General features: G+C 37.6%; 1 protein-coding gene across 2 annotated transcripts in view; it reads right to left on the bottom strand.

Annotated features, from left to right (window-relative positions):
- The window catches only part of clic5b (chloride intracellular channel 5b), a 35,854-nt gene extending 14,549 nt beyond the window's left edge, over positions 1–21,305 (bottom strand). The window contains exon 1 of one of the 2 annotated variants that reach the window (XM_034017443.3): positions 20,592–21,305. In XM_034017443.3, coding sequence (XP_033873334.1) covers positions 20,592–21,218 — 627 coding nt within the window. In that variant the 5' untranslated portion in view covers positions 21,219–21,305. Of the gene's footprint in view, positions 1–5,659; positions 5,945–20,591 lie in introns of those variants that run through there. The other variant, XM_034017444.3, reaches the window with a different exon arrangement.
- Positions 21,306–21,648: the final 343 nt, after the last annotated feature.

Here is a 21,648-nt window from a genome sequence, read left to right as displayed (position 1 = left end):
GTGTATTCGAAGCCAAATAGATATATAGTAAACTTTGTATGTTGGATTTTAATACTCGGCTTAGCCTATCAGAGCTTTGTGACTCAATTAGAATATGTATGTTTCTAGGGCGGCTCCTCATCTGTGCCCACCTGCAGATTATATGAAATCATTGGTAAACAACACATGCCGACAACAGGCAGAGATGGTTGTGGTAATGGGTATATTTTTTTGGTCATTGCTCAGAGGATACAGATTGGTTTAATAGCATTGCTTTACTGCTGTGACAGCTTAGAGTCAGAGGTTGAATGAAATAACAAAATGCCTACCACTAGTAACATACAAAGCATGCATACCGAAATTTGGAAAAAAAAACTAATAACAACCCTGGGAAGCCTGTTACTGTAATTTCTAATCATTGCTGAAGTGAAACCTTAATGCTAATTAGGTCTGTGGCAAGTTATGCTTTTTGTTGTTTCAGTTCATGTTTTGTTGGCTTTAATCATATGGTTTTTTTGGGGTTTTTTTTTTGCAGCAGTGTTATATTCCAAGGAGGGGTCTTGTTTCTATCTGAAAGTAAAATGATACAACAGCCAGGGCAGACCAGGGGGATTCTGTTTCATGAAAGCTCTCACTTTTTACCGGCCTCCACAATCTGAATTCAAAATACAGCTTTGCAGCCCTGCTATAAATGCATGGTCAAGCTGTGAGCTGTAGAGTCGTGAGCTTTACATGTTCCGATCTGAGTAGCCTAGAATTCAGAATAACAAAACAGTTAGCATGAATAGTTAGAAATATATCTTTCTAATGGGGTACATTATTCCCATCAAATGCTCTGACTCATAACTCTCATCATCCTTTAGGGTTTGCAGCACCTCGTGATCAGGTGTTGCTTTTCTCTGGCACCAGTGAAAAGCCCCTGTTATATTTTTGGACCAAACGTCAACTGTTCAGTGTCATGTTTACTGTTCTGAAAGAACGCTGCCAAGTTACTTCAAGCTGTTCAACTCTGCTCTGGTAACTAATAATGGTATGAAAAAAGGTTGTAAAAGAAATTATACAAAAGCTCTCAAAAAACCATATATCTAGAGTTCTTGAAAAAAACATGAAAATGTAAATTGTAGCAGACTAAGTGAAACTTTAAACAGGTCATTTAAAAAACTTTTAGAACATTAAGTATATTAGAACTGCTCCCTGTTTCTAGCATCTCACTGTCCTGTATAATAGCATCTTCATCATTGCTGACTGACAGCATGGAAACATTATGCAAGACAGTATGCAAGACGTTGAAGGGCTGAGGCCTAAGGATATGCTTTCACAAGGCTGGTTCATACTTCAGACTCCAAAATCATTTCTGGTTGGAGTTGAGGGTCTCCGACTCTGTGTGACAGGTCGGACTTACGTCATCTACACTTCCGACTGGCTTCTTTTTTGGAAAGTCGTACAGCCTTTTCTCATGTGTCTGCAACCTGAAATCACATGGGGTTGGATGATGTTGATAATCTCAACATTTGCTGCATGGTCGTACGCTGGTAACCATCATGGAGCAAGACTTCAAGGAACTTTTAATAGAAGAAGTTCCCTCACTTACAGAATATAGAGACGACCAAATCACAGAAACGGCGTTGGTGTGTATTATTCAGAAGAAAAAAAAGGACTGGAGAGAATGTAAAGCATGATGGAGAAAAATTAGATTTGTGAAGAGTCAACCCTGAAGTAAAGAGTGGAGTCGGAATCTCGTGGCCACACTTTGCTGGGAATTGCCAGTTGCTGTGTGCTGTGTGACTGCAAGTCTTTCTGCAGGTGTCACTAGCATCGCATGTGTATTTTTGCATTGATGCGTTTAGAGGACGGATGTAGCAACAACGTCGCTTTTGTTTAAACCTCTTGTATAAGCGGTACAAACTCAGCACATCTTCTAAAATGTCAATCTTTCCAATTAAGCAAATGCTGTCTGTATTTAAAGTATGAACAACAGCTACGCAGTCAAAAGGGCTGCGAGACGATGTGTCCTTTCAGCAAATAGTGAAGCTGCACAGCTTTTACAGCTGTATGCGACTGATCGCATTCATCTGCGACAGAAGTATGAAGCAGCCCTAACTCTCACTCTTATGCCATTACTTTGCAACCTGGTGGCCATCTAATACAAGACAATACACACTTTAAAAGACACGACTAAATCTGTCACTATACTCTATATAACATCACACACTCAATAAAACCACCTGTTTTGCATCCTTTCCTCCTTCCTTTTAACAGGAAAATAATTATAATGCATGCTTTATGCACAACTTCTATCAATGGAAACATTTGCTTCCAATGTAAATTTTCCATTTCCACATGGTAAATATCTCCTGTCCTGATTTTTTTTTTTGTCTGTATACACATAGATACCCAAGCGTTAAAACCTTTCACAAAGTGACATTACCACACTAGTGGCCGCTGGGCCTGAAGGGGTCACACACCATCAACTCAATCTGTTTCAATGCTTACCTTTTACGATTATTTATTAATCTGGGTAACATTTGAAAAAGACTGACAGCTGAAAGCTGCTGTGTCCATATGATGTTTTTAGTTTTTTAAACATATTCACAAGGGTATCACAGGACCATGGAAACCGATGTTGAAAATATCAGCCCTATCTGATACATGATACATTTTCCTGATACATTTTATCAGATAACAAATGCAACTTAAAAAAGGAGAACATTTGTTTCCTTTATTTACATTTTTGTCAGAATACTTTAATAACCTCCTGCTGCTGCAAGAAGTAGGCCAAGTATGCCTGTTTAGTTACAGTGACAGATTCTCAGGAAAAGAAGAAGGAAACTTGTGTACCTACTGTCATCAGAAGGGTAAACAAAAGAATATTGTATTCAAATATTAAAGTTTAACATGATTGTGTGACACTGAACCTTTAAAACTGTACTACCCCAGCCACTGCATTCAGGAGTAAAATGTCACTGATGTTGCCTAACCTGGAGTGGGATGCAATAACTAACAGATCTTACTGATAGCAAAAACACAATATTTCTAAGAGTCCAAAGTCCTTTGGTCTGTGTGCAAAAACGTTGGACAAGCAGAGCAAATGGTGTTTGTGATAGTTTTTCAGCACTTTAGGAAGGTGACATGGCCAGTGTAGTCTGACAGCTTCAAGCTTCCTCTGTTTTACTGTGTAGTACCAAATTCACCTAATTGACAGATGTGTTACAGAGTCCAAACATTTAACAAAGCCGCCTCAAGCCATGTTCGGTAAGCTACTGCAACACCTCAACTAAACAAAACAAGGAATCCCTTGAATAAACAGTATTCCTGCTAATGAAACAAAGTTACCAATACAGCAGACAAAACACAGTTACCAATACACCAGAGAATTGTGAGGGTCTGGAACCAACTCCCCAGTAATGTTGTTGAAGCTGACACCCGGGGATCCTTCAAGAAGCTGCTTGATGAGATTCTGGGATCAATAAGCTACTAACAACCAAAAGAGCAAGATGGGCTGAATGGCCTCCTCTCGTTTGTAAACTTTCTTATGTTCTTATGTTCTTAACACCTTCATCAAAGAGTCACTCCAGTCACAAACACAGATTACCATACGGCACTGTGACAGAAATCGAATGATCTTTGGTGGTGAATCTCCCTCCCCACCTGTGAGGACGCTAAGTAATGGGAACAGAGTACCCTGGACTGTTTGGCTTGACACTTCATTCCTAGGGTTAAACGGAAGTCGGTCATCTAGAAAGGGGGGCGGAACTTCGGAGCACTAACTCATCGACCCGGAAGGGAAATTATGTGGTAGCCGCAGATTGGAGGAGAGGCTGCAATCATTTACCAAGGGTGACGGTATAAATAGGGGACGAAGCAACGTAATCTATTCCTTTGTTTTGGTTAGAGAAACGACCCGGAAGGACCAGAGTTGTGATTATTCATACCACGAGTGTTTTGTTTGTTTGTCACTGATTTACTGTTTGTTATTATTATTAGATGGCTAACGCGTTTCTGGAGCTGTCACCATGGGCCAGCATGAACCCGGAACAGCACTGCACTTGTACCACAAATTAAATTGTACATGCACCACGAGCACTGTAAAGCCCGCCGCACACAGCCCGACTCAAGCCGTCCCGACTCATCTCATCTCAACTGGCCGTACAGAGTTCAGATGAATCGTATCAGTGTGCGTGCCTTTAAAACCAAGATTATGCAGATTTCAGTCGGGATGTCTTCAGATTTGAAGATTTAACATGTTGAATCTTTTTCAGATGCAGTTTCGTTCAGATGTGATCAGTCTGTCTGTGTGCAGCGGTTGCCAACCAAGACTGACTGAGACCGATTTGTCATAAGGGTGTCAACCAATGGTGAAGCAGGTTTAAGTGACGTAGCTTGTCATGTAACTTGTCATACAAGATGAATATTGACAGCTTTAGTTCCACAGGTAAAAATACATTAGTCTTGAATTGCTCCGAGTGTCCCGAATTCAAAAACACCAGATACGTACACATTTGAATAGTTTTTTTTAGCGTTTACTAATCAAAGGTAAATGATCAATTTACCTTTTTATTATCAATCTACTGGCAGCCTATATTTTCTTACTGCGCTAAAACGGAAGTAACCAGTACGTCGATCTCCAATAGGTCACAAATCACAAGCCCCTAGATCCACACGCTGAGAAAAAAATGCCAAAGTCAAATAAAAAATCAACAGGTTGGATTTTATTTACCACAGGCTAAAGTGTAGTAGACAAGCTATACAAAAAATCAAACACTGCCTGAAACATTTGCACGGTGTAAATGGTCAATTAATTAATAGGCTAAGCGCTTCTTTTGGTTGCCTCGCGGCGCTGTCCCCACTGTCTAATCAGCATACGATACCATGCATAATGTGTACAGGGCAGTATTAATTAAATTTGCATACATAGTAATCACCAGTCTAGCTGTGGTCAGTAATTCAGTCTTAGCAGCGTGCGACACCCAGTCGGGAAAAACTCAATTGTGACGTTAAACCAAAACTGAGCACAACTGATGGCAGAATCTGTGCAAACTCAGATGAGATGTGTCGGGACGGCTTGAGTCGAGCTGTGTGCGGCGGGCTTAACACGCACCCAGGACTGGTGACTGTGTTTATCATTTGGAACTCCAATTCCTTTCTTTTGAACAGTGCAATACCCATTGCTGGGTATTGCCTGGGATTTATTATTTGCGATCGCCAGACCGGGATTATAAGTAAAAAAACACTGTTGCACTCGGATTCTTGTTGTCTGCCTTTTCAATAATCACCGCATCACCCCTGCACCTGTACACTGCAAGCCACTTTGCCACAGGCACTCAATATAATGCTCTGCTCATGATTACGTATGAATACAATACCATGTAGGACCTTCTCTCAAGATACTGTAAAGATAATGGAATGGCTTCATAACAACATTAGAAATATGGGTTACTGTCAAAAAGTTAACAGAAATGCATCTATGTATAATTAATTAACCATGACAACAGGGAGTTAAACACACTCTGTTACATTATCCATCACCTTTTAACTATTAACATTCTTAGATTAAGTTTCATGCTGTATAAAATTACATTATGGATAGGCTTAGAGCACTCTTAATAGATACAGTGGTGCTGTATACTTCAAAAGTCTTGCAACTGGTATCAAATTAGTTGGTACTGCACCAGGGTCTTACCTTTACAAACAGCTCAATTTCAGGGTCTTCTCCGTTTGAAGGAGTGGGGTCTGTCATTTTTTATTTTCTTTATATTCTGTAAATGTCTTCAGTATAAAGCCACATTAAGCATCAACAACATCATATTCACATTCTGTCTATCAGGACAGCTTTAATTAAAATTTCTCTTGTATAAACTTTTCCCTCGCAGTATTATTTTTTTTATCGCCAAAGTTAGCGGTCCTAAAAGAGCAACAAGTGTGTGCTCGGTGTTGTTTTGTTTTTACCTTATACCCAGCTGTCAGTGCTACCAGAGCACACTGTCAGGATGAAGCCAAAAATAGCTTGGAGTAAAGATAGGAGGAGGGCAGACTGATCAGAGGGAGGAGCCAGTGCTGTGAAGCTTCAAGTGGAATTTTTTTTTTTTTCTTCTCATTATTAATCCCAAGAGAGAAAATGAAGGTTGATGTAGATCTTCTAGAGTAAAAGCAATGATAGCGAAATGAAACAGCCTGTGATTAATTACATTTATGCCATAACCAAAGGCCTACCTGGATCCGTCATTCTAAGGATCTGGTTATCTCTGGTGAAAGGCTACAGCTTAATCAGTAAGTACTCTTACTGACAATGTTTAAAACCAGCAAACAGCATCCTTGGCTCTTCTTGTCATTGCAGAACTTTGATCCAAGCAGTGAATAAAAACAAAGCATCCTGATAGCCTAATCTAAAGGGCGTATCTATCAGATTGAATATAATAAGGTATTGTGCAAAAAAAAAGACCTATAGCATGCATATGTCCAGAGGTTTAAAACAATATTGCAGTGAAAAGGTACATTTTTTATTGAATAACACCTGTATTGGAACCTTACTGAGAGAATCATAGAATACGGCTTGTAAAGACCATGTCTGAAAGCGAGTGGGAATCACAGAATAACCAATCACTGGCATGCATTGATGTACATGTGCCATCTGCTTGTTTGTGTCAGGTCTTTGACTCAAAACGCTTTTTAATTTTCTGCTGCTGGTCCACAAGCTTCTTGCTACTTTTTGCCACCTTCATTGCATGTCATTTATAATCCCAGAATAGTGTTCTGGAAACTTGAAAGAAGGTGGTCTCTTGAGTGTAAAAAACAGAACATTCACCATAAAAAACTCACAATGAAGAAAAGATGAACAGTGACAGAATAGATTATACCGTTTATGCAGATTGTTTATGATGACTGGATATGCAGTGCTTCCTAAAACACAAATCCATTATATTCTGCAACACCGCATCACTTGGAATAATCACCCAAAAACAACAGTCATGAACTGATGAGAAAATGTTACCACAGAACTGTGTTCTAGGCATGTAAATGCTTAACATTGTAAAATCCATATGTGCTGCCACACTAATGCTTTCTGACTACGACCCATCTGCACCTAAAATACTTCTTTTCCCAGGAAATTCTTACAATCTCTGATCAAAAATTATGCATCAGAATTTAAGTGGAAAAGATGAAAGTCACTAGCATACTGTGAGTGAGTTTTAACTGTCAAATATGCAAAGCAGACTTTTGGGTTACACACAGCAGGACATCCCCATGTAAGTTCTTAGCACTGGTAGCTCATTAATATTGTTTGTGAGAGACTCCACTTGTAAGGGTTAGGGTGAACTCTGACATTCCTGTGCGTGCAATCTAAATTTAGAGAATCTTAAATGATCTGCTCCCCTGTTCATGACAGAGAAGTGGGAGACCATATATCAGCAGGTACTAATAACTCTGAATGGAAACCTTTAGATGACCTTCTGATTTTGCTGCTTATCAAGCCTGACAAATCAACAGGTAATATGAATGAACAAATGAAGGCCACACAATAGCTTTAGCACAGCTTCAGTTTGATTCAGCACATATTTGGTCTTCAGGCCAACAACTTTAAAGCTTTAAATAAATACATAAATGTAGCCTATTTGTTTTATAAGGGATAATGGCATTGATGTGGTCTGTCACAACATAATAATATGATAGAACTCTTGTGTCAATTCATTTTTTGAACAAAAGAGTTCCATTATTACAGAGGAAAATGCCACAGTAGTGTCGTTATCACAACTATATACTATAGCATTTTTATTTATTTATTTAACTTTGTTTGACTGAAATAATCACTGCAGTCCACTGAAAGAGTTAACTTTTAGAGAGCAGGGCTCAGGAGTCTTAAGTGTTTCATCAGTAAGCAGTGGTTTTAAACACAGGGGGGAGTTCATTAAAAACACATTGGTGGCACAGCAAACAGACACGTTTTCTTACATGCCTGTTTTTATACCTTTGATTTGGTTCACTTTGAGATTACAGTGAATAATCATGACAGGAAATGTACATGTAGGTATGAAAAGACTCTGAGGTGATACATTGATGACACCCTACTTTTATTAAAAAAAGACAGATGCTCAAAGACCAATTCGCCATTAGGTCAATGGTGTATGTTTTGTTGTTCAATCATATATGAGAATGCATGGTTGGTGGACATAGCCTTAAAATAGTCTTGACATATCTTGTGTGATTTGCCAGGTTGAACTGTGGAACAAATAGCAGAGCTGGGATTCAAACAACCTCCTCAGAATCATCGTCATGATGTTGATCAAGACTGTTATAACAACACAGAATCCCGTGAGTGCCGCTCACTGTGTTCACACTGGAAAATGTACTTGTAGCTGATTAGAAGTCACTGGAGTGAGAAAACAGGCTAGGGAGTTAGCAGTAGTCAAGATAAGTATACTAAAATAAATATTAACTTATTAAATTAAAGAACTGGCCAACGATGATCAAAAATGCTCCCATTGGCTCAGCTCACAGCACAGCTACATTTAGCAGGTGGAGATATATATATATACACACTGTACATACATACATATATATATATATATATATATATATATATATATATATACACATACATACATATATATATACATATATATATATATATATATATATATATATATATATATATATAGTTTTCCTTTTTTCCAACTTTGCTTAGCAAAGCTTCCTGTTGAGGCTTTTCAATGAGATACCACCTGCTGGAATTTGCATACCACAGACTCAGCTTCACTATTAAGTGCACTTACATGAATTCCAAATAGATTATGGCGTCATTTTCGTACAAGACCACGCCCTTGAAATTCTGCTAGAATTGAGGGACGTCTGTCTAAAACATTACATTCTTTTAGTATTGGTAACCAACTGTCAAAACCTGAAAAACGTAGTGCTGTAGCCACTCATGAATTTTATAACCAGGAGTCCTCTAGCACGAAAGAGCGCTGCTTAAAAGAGATCTTGATATCATCTGGGGAATGCAATATATACTTGCTACAGCAGCCACAATAAAACTATTCAAACCGTGGTTTTAAAGTCATTTGAGCAGATATCTTAATCTGATTAGTGGATTGGTATATTGTAGCAACACTGTTGTTTATAAAATGTACAGTTTTAGTCAGAGGCCAGACCTCATGGCACTGCAGTTCTGTATCATTTCTGGTGCTTGTGAGCTGCTCTGGGCTTATATACAAACGATTTTTAGCCCTATCAGCACCCCTTATGCCATCCAATCAGAGAGTGGGCAAATGCAGCCCTCACTCACCCAGTGATTAGTAAATGACGAGCATAAAAAGTTCTGTATCTCTTTAACTGCTGCCATTATCAATGGTATGGTTCTTCCATAATATATTGTAAAATACTGACAAAATGACATTTACAGTTACTTACACAGTATCTTCCAAATCGCAATCTGAGATTACAGGATGCGGGGCTGCAGGTTATTCCTAGGGTCAACAAAAGCAACACGGGAGGTAGGGCTTTTTCTTGTAGAGCTCCTAAATTATGGAATGCTCTGCCTTCATTTATCAGGGAAGCTGGGACCATTACAGTTTTCAAGTCAAGACTTAAAACACACTTTTATAAAATTACTTTCTTATCTTAGTGGGTTTTAATGTAACTTTAAAATTGTTGTATGTGTATACTGTTATTTAATTATGTTATTTAAATGGTCTGTTTATGGTAGTTGTATGTGTGACATACTATACATATGTATTGTGGTTTATTCTTTTTTCTGCTATGAACTGTGCAATACTTTTGTATAAAAAGCGCTATATAAATGCAATAAATAAATACATACATATTTAATACATTTATAATGTATACAAACACCTGCTTTCCATTGTTAACTTCCTCAAATAGCTCCCTTATTGAATCTAGAATGCTAGAACATTCAACAGCTTTCTGTTACCAAGAATAGTAATACAGTTATAGTAATAAACTATGCCCCGTGTTTCCAAGGCCTACTCTGAGTAGGACTGGTTATCACTTTCCCGGTTGGATTTTTTTTAGCCCTTGTCCCTTATCTATAGATAAATTCTGATGACCGAAATTCTTGATAACCAAAGAGGTTCATCAACGTACAGTTTGATATGCAATCACAACCACTGCTGGGTTTACAAACCGGCAGGTAGGAGCAGGATCCGAAAGCCTGGCTGTTGCACAAGGAGGCCTTTGCTCTCGGCTCAGAGGGTGAGCAAATGCACAATTTGTTCAATCGCCTCTCCGCGAGTCAGAGATAGAAGCTGACCTACACGCATTAGGTATTTATTATAATCCAAACACATGGGGCCACATTATTGCAGCCTCTGATGTGCCAGTGGCATTCTTGTGCTCCGTCCAGCAAAAGACCAAACATTTCCCTTCAGTCAGCTGTTTCATTCTGGAACGTTCCATGTCTCTCACAGCACAGGAAATTGAGCCCTCTAGTGGGGCTACAAGGAGTTGAGGATAGTGTAAAACTGAAAGAATTCAAACTGCAAATTGTCTGAATTTGACAATGCTTATGTTAAAAGCTACTGTAGTTGCTATTTTTTGTGTGCAAGGGTAGTGCAGTTTCTACACCAAGGCCAATTTAGCCCTAGTTATGTAAGTTAAACATCACTAAACATGTCCTGTCTCCCTTCCATCCTGTTCTGGGATCACAGAACACATCATCACTACTGGTGTCCACCACAGTAGTGTAAATGGGATATCAGACAAGCTAAGACAATGTATGCAGTAATATTTATTTTTTTCCCATATGTTGGTCTGTGAGAAGTAAGCACCTCATTCAAATGGACATCCAGCAACACAGATACACCAATATTGTTGAAGTGTAACACCAGCCGGAATACCCCAAGACTGCAGCCCAGCTGCTCAAGTAGGTTAGCAGGCACAAAAGGAAAAATACAAAGTCCATTGGGTTACTTAATATTGTCTATAAAACAAGAACCTTGATGAAGAAGGGTCAAAATGACTTTGGAACACAAAAAGTTAATAAGTAGCAAGAAAAAACAGCTTGATGGGTCCCTTGTAAAGATTTACAATGGTATGCAATGGTAAAAGCACAGCAAAGTGCAGTAAGCATAGCAAATCATAAGCAACCAGGTTCAAGCACTGATACAATTAAACAAAACATATACCTGTAAAAGTACAGTGTGGTGTAAGCTTGGGAAAAGTGTGTTGAACTAAAGATGTACTGTGCCCTAAGCAATATACTCAAAAAGGCCCAACATGGGCTTGTCATAATCTACAGCAGGTGGCAAACTGCAACTATTTTCCCCTCCACCTTAATTTAGATTTCATGTCGTAAGTGCACACAATTTCCTTGTGGTGTCCCTTATTTCCGTGTGATTTTCACACTTAACAATGTGGTAGTTCTGCGTGCAGTGCTTTTACAGGCGTGTTTTAGGACAGTGGTTCTTAAACTGGGGAACGCAGAGGTAACCTAGGGGGTCCCCCAAAACAATTGTTTAAAATTAACACATATACTGGTGCTTAACATATAAAAGGTGGTCTTTCACTGTTGTTAAGAAAGACAGGTTTGTGATACAGTCAATATGCAATGCACATTTTGTGAGTGACCTTTTCCTCTGATTTTAGCTGGGGGTACCTAATCAAAATGTTGTATTTATTTAATTTTTTTAAAAAGTGGTCCCTCAAACAGAAAAGTGTTATAACCTTTAAAAAAAAAATGATATCTACCACTGCAAGACCAGTTTGAGGCTTTGTAAGATAACTGGCTCGATTATTCTTGTACAACACCCACAACAGACTGAGAGAATCACAGAATGCATATGCCAGGATGAATCTTGTTCTGTATCACTATGAGTAAGGCTGTAGCGAGGCCGATGGTTCATGTTAGCAGCTGTGGATAAGAAGTCAAGGTCATGGATTAGGGAGTGGTTAACATGTAGAAAACAGAAAGTACTGATTAGAGGAGAAACCTCAAAATGGAGCGAAGTAACCAGTGGTGTACCACAGCGTTCAGTATTAGGTCCTCTGCTATTCCTAATCTACATTAATGATTTAGATTCTGGTATAGTAAGCAAACTCGTTAAATTTGCAGACGACACAAAAATAGGAAGAGTGGCAAACACTGTTGCAGCAGCAAAGGTCATTCAAAAGTATCTAGTCAGCATTCAGAACTGGGCAGACACATGGTAAATGAAATTTAATAGAGAAAAGTGTAAGGTACTGCACACAGGCAATAAAAATGTGCATTATACATATCATATGGGAGATACAGAAATTGAAGAAGGACTCTATGAAAAAGACCTAGGAGTTTAGGTTGACTCAGAAATGTCTCCATCTAGACAATGTGGGGAAGCTATGAAAAAAGGCCAACAAGATGCTCGGATATATTGTGAAAAGTGTTGAATTTAAATCAAGGGAAGTATTGTTAAAACTTTACAATGCATTAGTAAGACCTCATCTAGAATATTGTGTTCAGTTCTGGTCACCTCGTTACAAAAAGGATATTGCTGCTCTAGAAAAAGTGCAAAGAAGAGCAACCAGAATTATCCCGGGTTTAAAAGGCATGTCGTATGCAAACAGGCTAAAAGAATTGAATCTAGTCTTGAACAAAGAAGACTACGAGGTGATCTGATTCAAGCATTCAAAATTCTAAAAGGTATTGACAAGGTCGACCCAGGGGACGTTTTCGACCTGAAAAAAGAAACAAGGACCAGGGGTCACAAATGGAGATTAGATAAAGGGGCATTCAGAACAGAAAATAGGAGGCACTTTTTTACACAGAGAATTGTGAGGGTTTGGAACCAACTCCCCAGTAATGTTGTTGAAGCTGACACCCGAGGATCCTTCAAGAAGCTGCTTGATGAGATTCTGGGATCAATAAGCTACTAACAACCAAACGAGCAAGATGGGCCGAATGGCCTCCTCTCGTTTGTAAAATTTCTTATATTCTTATGTTACTCAGCGAACTCCCCTGGTGTGCAGGTTATACTGTACCTACAAGGTAAAGGCAGTTCAATAAGTAGTACCCAGGAGAACTTGACAGACAAATCCACTGGGAAAACCAATTGTTAATAATTTGCAGTACATGCAATTAGGGGTTTAACATTGTAATAATAGCCATTAGGAATTCCATTAGTGAATTTTTCTGTTAGCCATATCAAGGTGCTTTAGTGCTTTGCTGATAGAGTTATGGTCACTGTTTGCTTAGCAATATTCATATCTCCACAGATTTTGAAATCAATCAAATTTCAGCTCCATCTTGTAAGTTGCATTTTGTAAGTTGCCCTTGGCAATAAAACACATACAGATTAACCGTTATTTACCTAAGACTTTCACAGTGTAATCAACAAACCTATGATTATACATGGGATATATACTGAAAACGCTATATCTGTCGAACAGTAAGTATGAACCTTATCTCCTTATAGCTATTCATACGTACAGGTATAGTACACATAAACACTGTGATATCCTAGATTTGTTTCTTAACGTTTGTTTAGTAAAATGTATTTGGAGAAGTGACCAGCACTTAGTATTGAGCACACAAGTCAATAGACTTTTTGTATTCTTTATAATTGCTACTGTACTGTATGCTCTTTCAGCGTCCTTTCCAGAATAAGATTGGATAACAAGGTTTGAAATGTGCAGAATGTCCGTTTAACACTTGAATGTATTTGTATTTGCGTGCGATCGCAAGTCGCCCTGGATAAGGGCGTCTGCTAAGAAATAAATAATAATAATAATAATAATAAACTGCAAGAGGCTGGAGGGGAGACATTACAGTAAGGCACAGACCAGTTAAACAGCAATCAAGATCTAAACTGTGGTTCTAAAAAATGCAATTACATTTTTACAAAAGAGAACCTTGCTAAAAACTGTACTTAAACTCCTGAAGCACCAACCTCAAAACCAAAATAGTCAAATGGTCATTGCGATTAGCACCTGCTTTAATGAGATTATTAAATGATCTGAAATGATATCAACTTTACGGATTCAAAGTTATCCACGTATGAGAACATCCTTTAAGGTACTCCATATAAACAAACAACTAAACAAATAAATATGTTATCAATAAATAGATCACAGCAAATCATTTTTAGACCGAATACAAATCACTGTTTTTATTCTATTCATCAAATGGAACAAAAATGACTCTTTAACCATGAATTACAACATGCTTTAACTCCTACCTTTACTCCAGCCCACTGATTTGTAAGGAAATATCTCTCTAAATCACATTTACCTTGATGTACAATGTACTGCATAATACTGTACATTTTTTTTAAATGCATGCAGTTGCAAATCAAACCACTGTTCTGGATTGACCAGTTGATGTCAAGGCTAACAAAGACAAGGTTCCTGTGAAAAGAATAAAGCAGCAAATAGTAATGTTTAGTGATGGTGAGCTTGTTGCTATGCTACCGAGCTGGGTCAGAAAGTAGGCATTCTTCTGATGTCAAACAGAGACCTCCCTCTCCTTGGATAGCACCTACGAAATTATATTTGCTTATATATACAGTCCTGTAAGGATTAGCAAAAGATTTATATGTATAGTATACAGTATAGTAATAAAAAAGACTGAAGGGAAACTTTTAACACCTAAATGATATTTATAACCATATAAAATAATACTGCACTCTAGGAAAACATGTTTCTTTTAACACTGGGTTAAAGAAAAGCTGGGTATCAGTGTTCAGCTATTGCCAATTTTTACCAAAAAATAAATAAATAAAAAAATCCCAGGTTTGTGCTGTAGCTCATTTTGTAACTATTTTAAGTTACTATCTGACAGATTTAAGCATGTGAAAATGGATGAATAATGAAATAAATGTAGTGCATATCAAGGCTGTTTAACATAATTTAGCACCGATACTGAGGTGCTGGCAGGCAGGCACCCATCAGAGCTTCTCCTTGCAGTGCTGTGACATTTGTTTTTATTCATTGTTTTTTGCAGCTTGTCCATAGAGTAAAACAAAGCAGTCTTAATAAGAAAATGAAAATATAAGAAAAAAATAATCTGGCCTGGTCCTTTATAGCAGGCCAGTCTAATCTTTACCTGCCATCCTTGTGATTTCATCCTCTTATCCACCTCAGTTAGGGCTGATATATCAATATTATTAGCTACAGGATGTAATCATCAGGATATGTTCTAATACTGCATGCTGTTGTCGTGGTATCTTTATGAACCATGAATTAAGAATTTCAAAGCCTCTCAGGAAACAGACTGCAGGGTGCTTTGTTATTTTATTCATAATGATGGGAACAAAATAATTCAGTTATCAACCACTGTGCATGCTTGCAATTAATATTACTGCAGTGAATTAACTGTATGACATTAATATGGGTCAGTAGAGCTACTTGTCACAGAAATAAAAATCAAGAGTTTAAATATATTTTCTAACTGCCCTTCACCTATTATAAAGATATACAGGTGAGTAAGTTTAAAGACTAAACAACACCTGCTACAGAGTTCCAGTGACTTGGTGTAAAAAAGGAAAATTGCATTTGACTTGTCCCTCCGTTCTGCAATGCTAAACAAGCTGCCTGTTACTAACGTTGTGTGGTCTTGGTTTTGACGGTATAAAGAAAATGTATTTTTATAAATACTCTGCATGATTAAAAAAAACCTTCTTCTGTTGAAAACGGGGTGGCATGGAAACAAAAGCTACGACAAATGACACTCTCAAACCGAGAAAGAATTGATATAAACAATATATTTAGATCTACTCAGTGTGAAAATTCATTTACTGTGCTGTTCGCAAAGTGGTGATGCTCTGACCACTATTGTAACATTGCTAAAAGTAGGTCTTTTCTTTCTTTGACTGATGCTGAGAAACTAATTCATGCTTTCGTTTCAGTAAGACTTGATTATTGCAATGCTTTATTTGCTGGACTTCCACATCATGTCTTATCACGTTTACAGCTTGTTCAAAATGCAGCAGCGAAGGTTCTGACTAGAACGAAAAAACTGGCTCATATAACTCCTGTGTTGGCCTCATTGCACTGGCTTCCAATACATTTTAGAATTGATTTTGAAATCTTACTATTAACATATAAAGCACTAAATGGCTTAGCACCAGAGAACTTAAGAGACATTCTGTCCCCATATAAACCTCTTTGCACTTTCTAACTCTGGACTCTTGTGCCTCCCAATGGTAAAATTGAAAAGCTGAGGAGAAAGTGCATTTTGTTTTAATGCTCCCAAGCTGTGGAGCTCTTTGCCTTCCTCTATTAGAGATGCTGCTTCGGTCAGCATTTTTAAATCAAGATTAAAGACTCATTTTTATAGATCAGCTTTTTTAACCTAATCTAGATATAAAGTTTCTGTTATCTATTTTTATCTACTAACTTTGTATTTTATTTGTTATTCTTATTTATTTTATTTTGTCCTATCTAGATATTTGCTATTTATTGTTATTTTCAATATCATTGTATTTTGTTAATTGTGTGATTATACTGTTTTGTCTTGTTTCTTGAACATGATACATACTGTCTATAAAGCGCTATATAAATAAAATATATACCACTCCACAGTCAACTTGCTACCTGAGTCCTTACTATGTCATTAAATGACTTACCAGGAACAAGGAAATTAAATATTTAAGCAGCAGTGCTCAGAACAACCGGTATTGCATTTTCCATATGACAATCCTAATATTAAGATACTATAGGGCTTTCCAAACTAGGTACCAAGGGGTCTGCAGTACATACAGAAATATTCTCTCCCAAATGACCCAAACAACAATGTTCCCAAGGCCTAGAGATCACTCTATTTACAGTAGATAGTGTGTCATAGGTGCTAGGGGTTACTACATTTACAATCTACAGTATATTTACAATGTTTGCACTAGCAGTACATTTTACAGCAACAGGGGGTGGTTGCAGGGAAAACCACATCTCGCATTGCTATGGATTGATGTGGTGGGGGTTTCTCAGTGTCATGGGAACACCTGGGTGGCTGTGCCAGTCAATGAAATGAAGGAAATAAGCCCCTAATATTGGTCTCAAAATCTGAACTTTTTGAAATGGTAGTCAATCTGACATGACAGTCGCCGAATACCACGCAGCCTCAGACCTTTAATATAATGGTGACGTCATACAAAGCGGACGATGTGAGATAACAGGGGAATCATAACATACGCAACATTTAGGCTGGAACTAAAGCACTCTAGTGGTCTGTGAGACAGAAATTAGTTTGTAAAAAAAAAAAAAAAACAGAGTTTTATATGACGGCCAAACAAAGCAAAAATGTTTTTATTATTAAGCAGAGTTTTGGTTGTTAAAGTGTTAAGTGGACAAACCATAATATTGTGAACTAAAAGAGTGAACTGTTCCAGACTGGACCAGACACGATGTGCATGTGTTGAAGTGTTGTCTCCAGGTACTGTGGACTTGGGGACTGTGCATCTTAATGAGACAGCAGTATATCAGGTAAGGACTTTGGGACTGCTGTGATTATCTTGTGCAAGAGAGGTTCAACCAGTTTGTCAGTATGCTTTACTTACAATGTATGCCACCATGTTTTGCAATAAAGTAAATGTGAGCAAAGAATGCGAAGAGAAAACGCTTACGAAGCAGATTACTGTGTATTGAGCCTTGTCAATAAATTCCATATACTATATTACTACAGATAAAAACAACATTTCTGAACAATCTCCGCCACACCCCTTCCCAAAATATAAAGCTACATGCGAGAATACTCCTTTCACAATTTACATCATAGCTGTACAGTGTGTGATGAGCGTGCTACAAAACAAAACAAAACACTTGCCAGTATCCACTTGTGAAGGCGAAAGCATGAATGTTTTGTTATCAGAAAAAAAAAGTCAATAGCACTTTAGTATGTGTGCACAGGTTTGGAACACACAGATATCTTGTGTGAGTTTATTCCAAATGTTGCAGGTGAAAGGACATTAAATAATGCTGTTTTGTTAGTATTGTTTTTAAGGTAGTAACGGCCCATATTTGTATTAATTATTATATTATTACATTTTTAAAAGGTGTTTTCTATAATATGATCTTGAAAGCAAAAACACAATTTTGTTTAGCTTCCTAAGCTTTTAATTTGCAGAGAATTAAGGTAATATATAATCTCCTTTTGTAGTACCATCTGAGCACTGATACTTCTCCGAGTGATATAATAGCAATCAGGTTTCAAGGGGGGAAGCTTGTGTCCCTACAACTTTGAAGGGTGTATTAACACAACATATGAGAGAACACAAAGAGCACAAAAGTTTTGGTTTTTTTTGCAATAAAGAAGAAAACAGACACCATGCAAATATTGTAGTATAAAAATAAACATGAATGTGCAACACCGTTGCTGTTTCACATTCTCCAAAAGTGAGTAACTATTGAAGAGCGTCTTTTCACCTTACCTGTAAAAGGTGTGGCAGGTGTAAAGTGTGAACAAGTAACGTTCAATATACTCTCGGTACCTTTTCCTTTGCACTATGGACTGTGTGATAGATTATGTTTAATAATTACCAGTTGCCATAACTTGCACACAGTGAGCTGGAGACTTTAAACTGTTCCTATCATGATTTACTATGCTAATAAAAGATGAAATGATTTGTCTGAAGGTTCAAAGGACAATATATCAGTGATACAAATATGGATGACTAACCTAAATCTTAAGTAATGGTGGTGGTAGTGGGGGGCGGGAAAATTGAACATACTTAATTCTTTCCCCATAGATGTAAGATATAAGGCACACAGTACCATATACAAAAAACTGTGAGCAATTTTTTTATTGAGAATACACCAAAATAAATATCAAAATAAAGATTATCGAGGCAGACTTTCAAATGGTTACAGTACCTTCAGCTACTAGAAGCTGAAAAACCTTTCTTATTCATCAACTAACAAAACAAAAGCTAACAAAGTCAATTATCTTTCCATTAATTATCAACATGGAACATGGAAAACAAAACAAGTCAACAGACAGTTGAAGCTCTGCCTTAAAGAAGAAAAGATCATTTTTGTCTTTGTGTTCAGACGTGCTTTATCATGGGTACTATAGCACTGTATTAACTTAACGGCACACTTCCTCACTACTTGCAATTAATGTACCTTGATATAAAAGGGCTAAACCCAGCTCTGAATTGCTGTTCTCTTCAAGGTTATTGCTGTAAGCTGCTGGAGTCGATCAGCTGAGATTGGATGGCCCTGGAATGCACTTTGCATTTAGACCCTTCAGCAGACTTCGGAATTGTCACATCTGGGACTTGGAGGAGGCTTATTATTTGATTATCTGAAAATATATTTTTAATGAAATATACATTTTTCATATTATTGTGTTCCTAATATGTTGCTCGATATAAATGGGCATAAATAATTGGACAACCATGAAATGACAAAGTTCAAATCAAGGCCAAATCCCCAAATAAGGTAACAATTTAAAAAGTGCTTCAGTCAAATTTGTTAATTGAACCTCATTATATCTACTGTGCAGTATTACACACTATACACAAAGGCACATCATATCGCAAATGAAACTTAAAATATTTTAGAAGAAGTCTGTTGTGATGGAATTAAGCATGAACGTCCATCACAGAAGTAATTGAGTGACACAAGGCTTTTGGGTGGAAAAGGGATTCATCTGGCATTCAAAATGCATTTTGGGAAAACTATTCTGTATATGCAGATTCTTATAACTTAGTATTTTTTAGAATGTTTTTTTTTAAAAAAAAACAGATTCAGCTTGATCAAATTCAGAAGAAATGACAAAGAATGAAAAAAGCAGGACTTATAATTGTTTTACAGTTTTTGTTATAATTATAACATCTTAGCTAATAAACACCAGCCATACACACCCAATGTGCTTTTGAGAGTTATCATTTTATGTGCTGAAAAAATAAAGCCTTTTATCACTTCACAAATCACAAGTTAAGTCTTAGTTGAACATGCAGTATGTTCAACAGTGAAATGAAAAAGTTAATTTCCAGTTTTCCTTTGTTAAAAGCCCATACTGGTGTTTTAAAAGGACTCTCCTAACATCCAGAACAAAATGTAACACTTGCAAGTGTGCAATACATTGCCCTTGATATGAAGGCTATTTTTTGTATACAACTGTAAGTCGCCCTGGGTAAGGGCATCTACTAATAAATAAATAAATAAATAAATAAATAAATAATCAAATGTTATTGAGTCAGCACAAAGCACAAAGCAAAAATGTTGAAGTGAAAAAGTCCCAAATTCATTTCGTTCTCATCCATACAGAATAATGCCTTTACTTTTACTTTCAAGAAAGTTCAGAATAACACCAGGATTAAACACACACATCAACTATAACTGATTAACAGAATGGTATGCACAGTACAAATAGCCAACAAATGGTAAAACGGGTAAACAGGTTCTCATTGACTCTCACTATATTTTATTTACTATTTCTAACTCCTGTCAGACAAAACTCCACACTGGGTGAAAGTTACAATAAACTAAATATTTTGGTCCTTTGTTGTTAAAAAGGTGTTTTACAAAGTGTGGACGTCCCCGTCTTTGTTGGGACATTTTCTCAAATTTTGATCAGACAATTATTGTAATACATACCCCCCCCCCCCCCCCCCCCGAATGAATGCAACACACTACGTGATATTTGCTTCCAACGTCTTAAGATGGCTTTAAGTTTAAAAGTGCGTTACCTTGACGAACAGTGAGATTTCCATCTGGTCCTGCTCTGAGTTGTCGTTCTCCTCGATATTGTTGTTGTTGTCACCAGTTGTCTCCTGGTCGCTGATCTCCTCGGTGGCAGTGGTGTCATTGGACTGCAGTCTGTAAGCCATAAGCATCCCGTCGATGGCATTATCTTCTACCACCTCTGTTGGGCTTGATATTCCGTCATATTCATCTTGATCACCTTGACCGTCTTCATCACCTTGCTCACCTTGATCGTCTTCACCACCTTGATCGTCTTCATCGCCTTGATGAGAGGAAGGCGAGCCTACAGATGAACCTAGTGGGCTATTTTCCCCGTCCACGCTTTGCTCGAATGAAGCTAGTCCGTTCTCAACTGGGGTTTGCTGAGTGTCCATGTATTCAGGGGGGGTCGCAGAGGAAGTCGAATCCGGAACGTCCTCAGCAACTTCATCGTAAATTTGCTCAGAACAACTCGCAGCTTTCCTTTCATCTGGAGTGTCGTCTTCGGCCATTGGGTTATTCTCGTATTGGTTCTGATTTTGGGTCCTCGCTGTATCGTCGATAGACTCATAAAGTACCTCGCCGTGTCCTTCAATGTTCTGGTAGATGTTTTGACTGTAGTCGTTTTCCATGTTAGCTAGGCGTTTTGGTTGTCTGTCTGTGGCGCAGGGGGATTGAGATGTGCAACAGGTTGCAGAAGCCTACTGTTCTCTTCTGAATATAGACCGCAAACGGTATTACAGTGTTTGAGCTTGCTTTTTATTCAATAGCCTATACTGCTGGTGCTGCGCATGACCGATTTCTGACAATGATTTACTCAGCGCCTCACAGATAAGTTTGATCTACAGTCACTTTAAATACTGTACTGCTGAACATAATTGCGGTTCCATATGTAAAGTTTGCTGAGAGCAAAATATACACTTTATAATCATTGTGAAACTATTGTTTTTTGTGTTTATTTTGCTAAAAACGTTATCAGTACATGCAGAATCAATAGAAAATGTGCCAATTTACCATATTGCATATTTTTTTCTATATTTGCATAATATATCTTCTTCTTCT

The sequence above is a fragment of the Acipenser ruthenus genome, chromosome 6, assembly GCF_902713425.1.
Source record: "Acipenser ruthenus chromosome 6, fAciRut3.2 maternal haplotype, whole genome shotgun sequence".
In the NCBI taxonomy this organism is placed as follows: domain Eukaryota; kingdom Metazoa; phylum Chordata; class Actinopteri; order Acipenseriformes; family Acipenseridae; genus Acipenser; species Acipenser ruthenus.
This window is presented reverse-complemented; position numbering and strand designations above follow the sequence as displayed.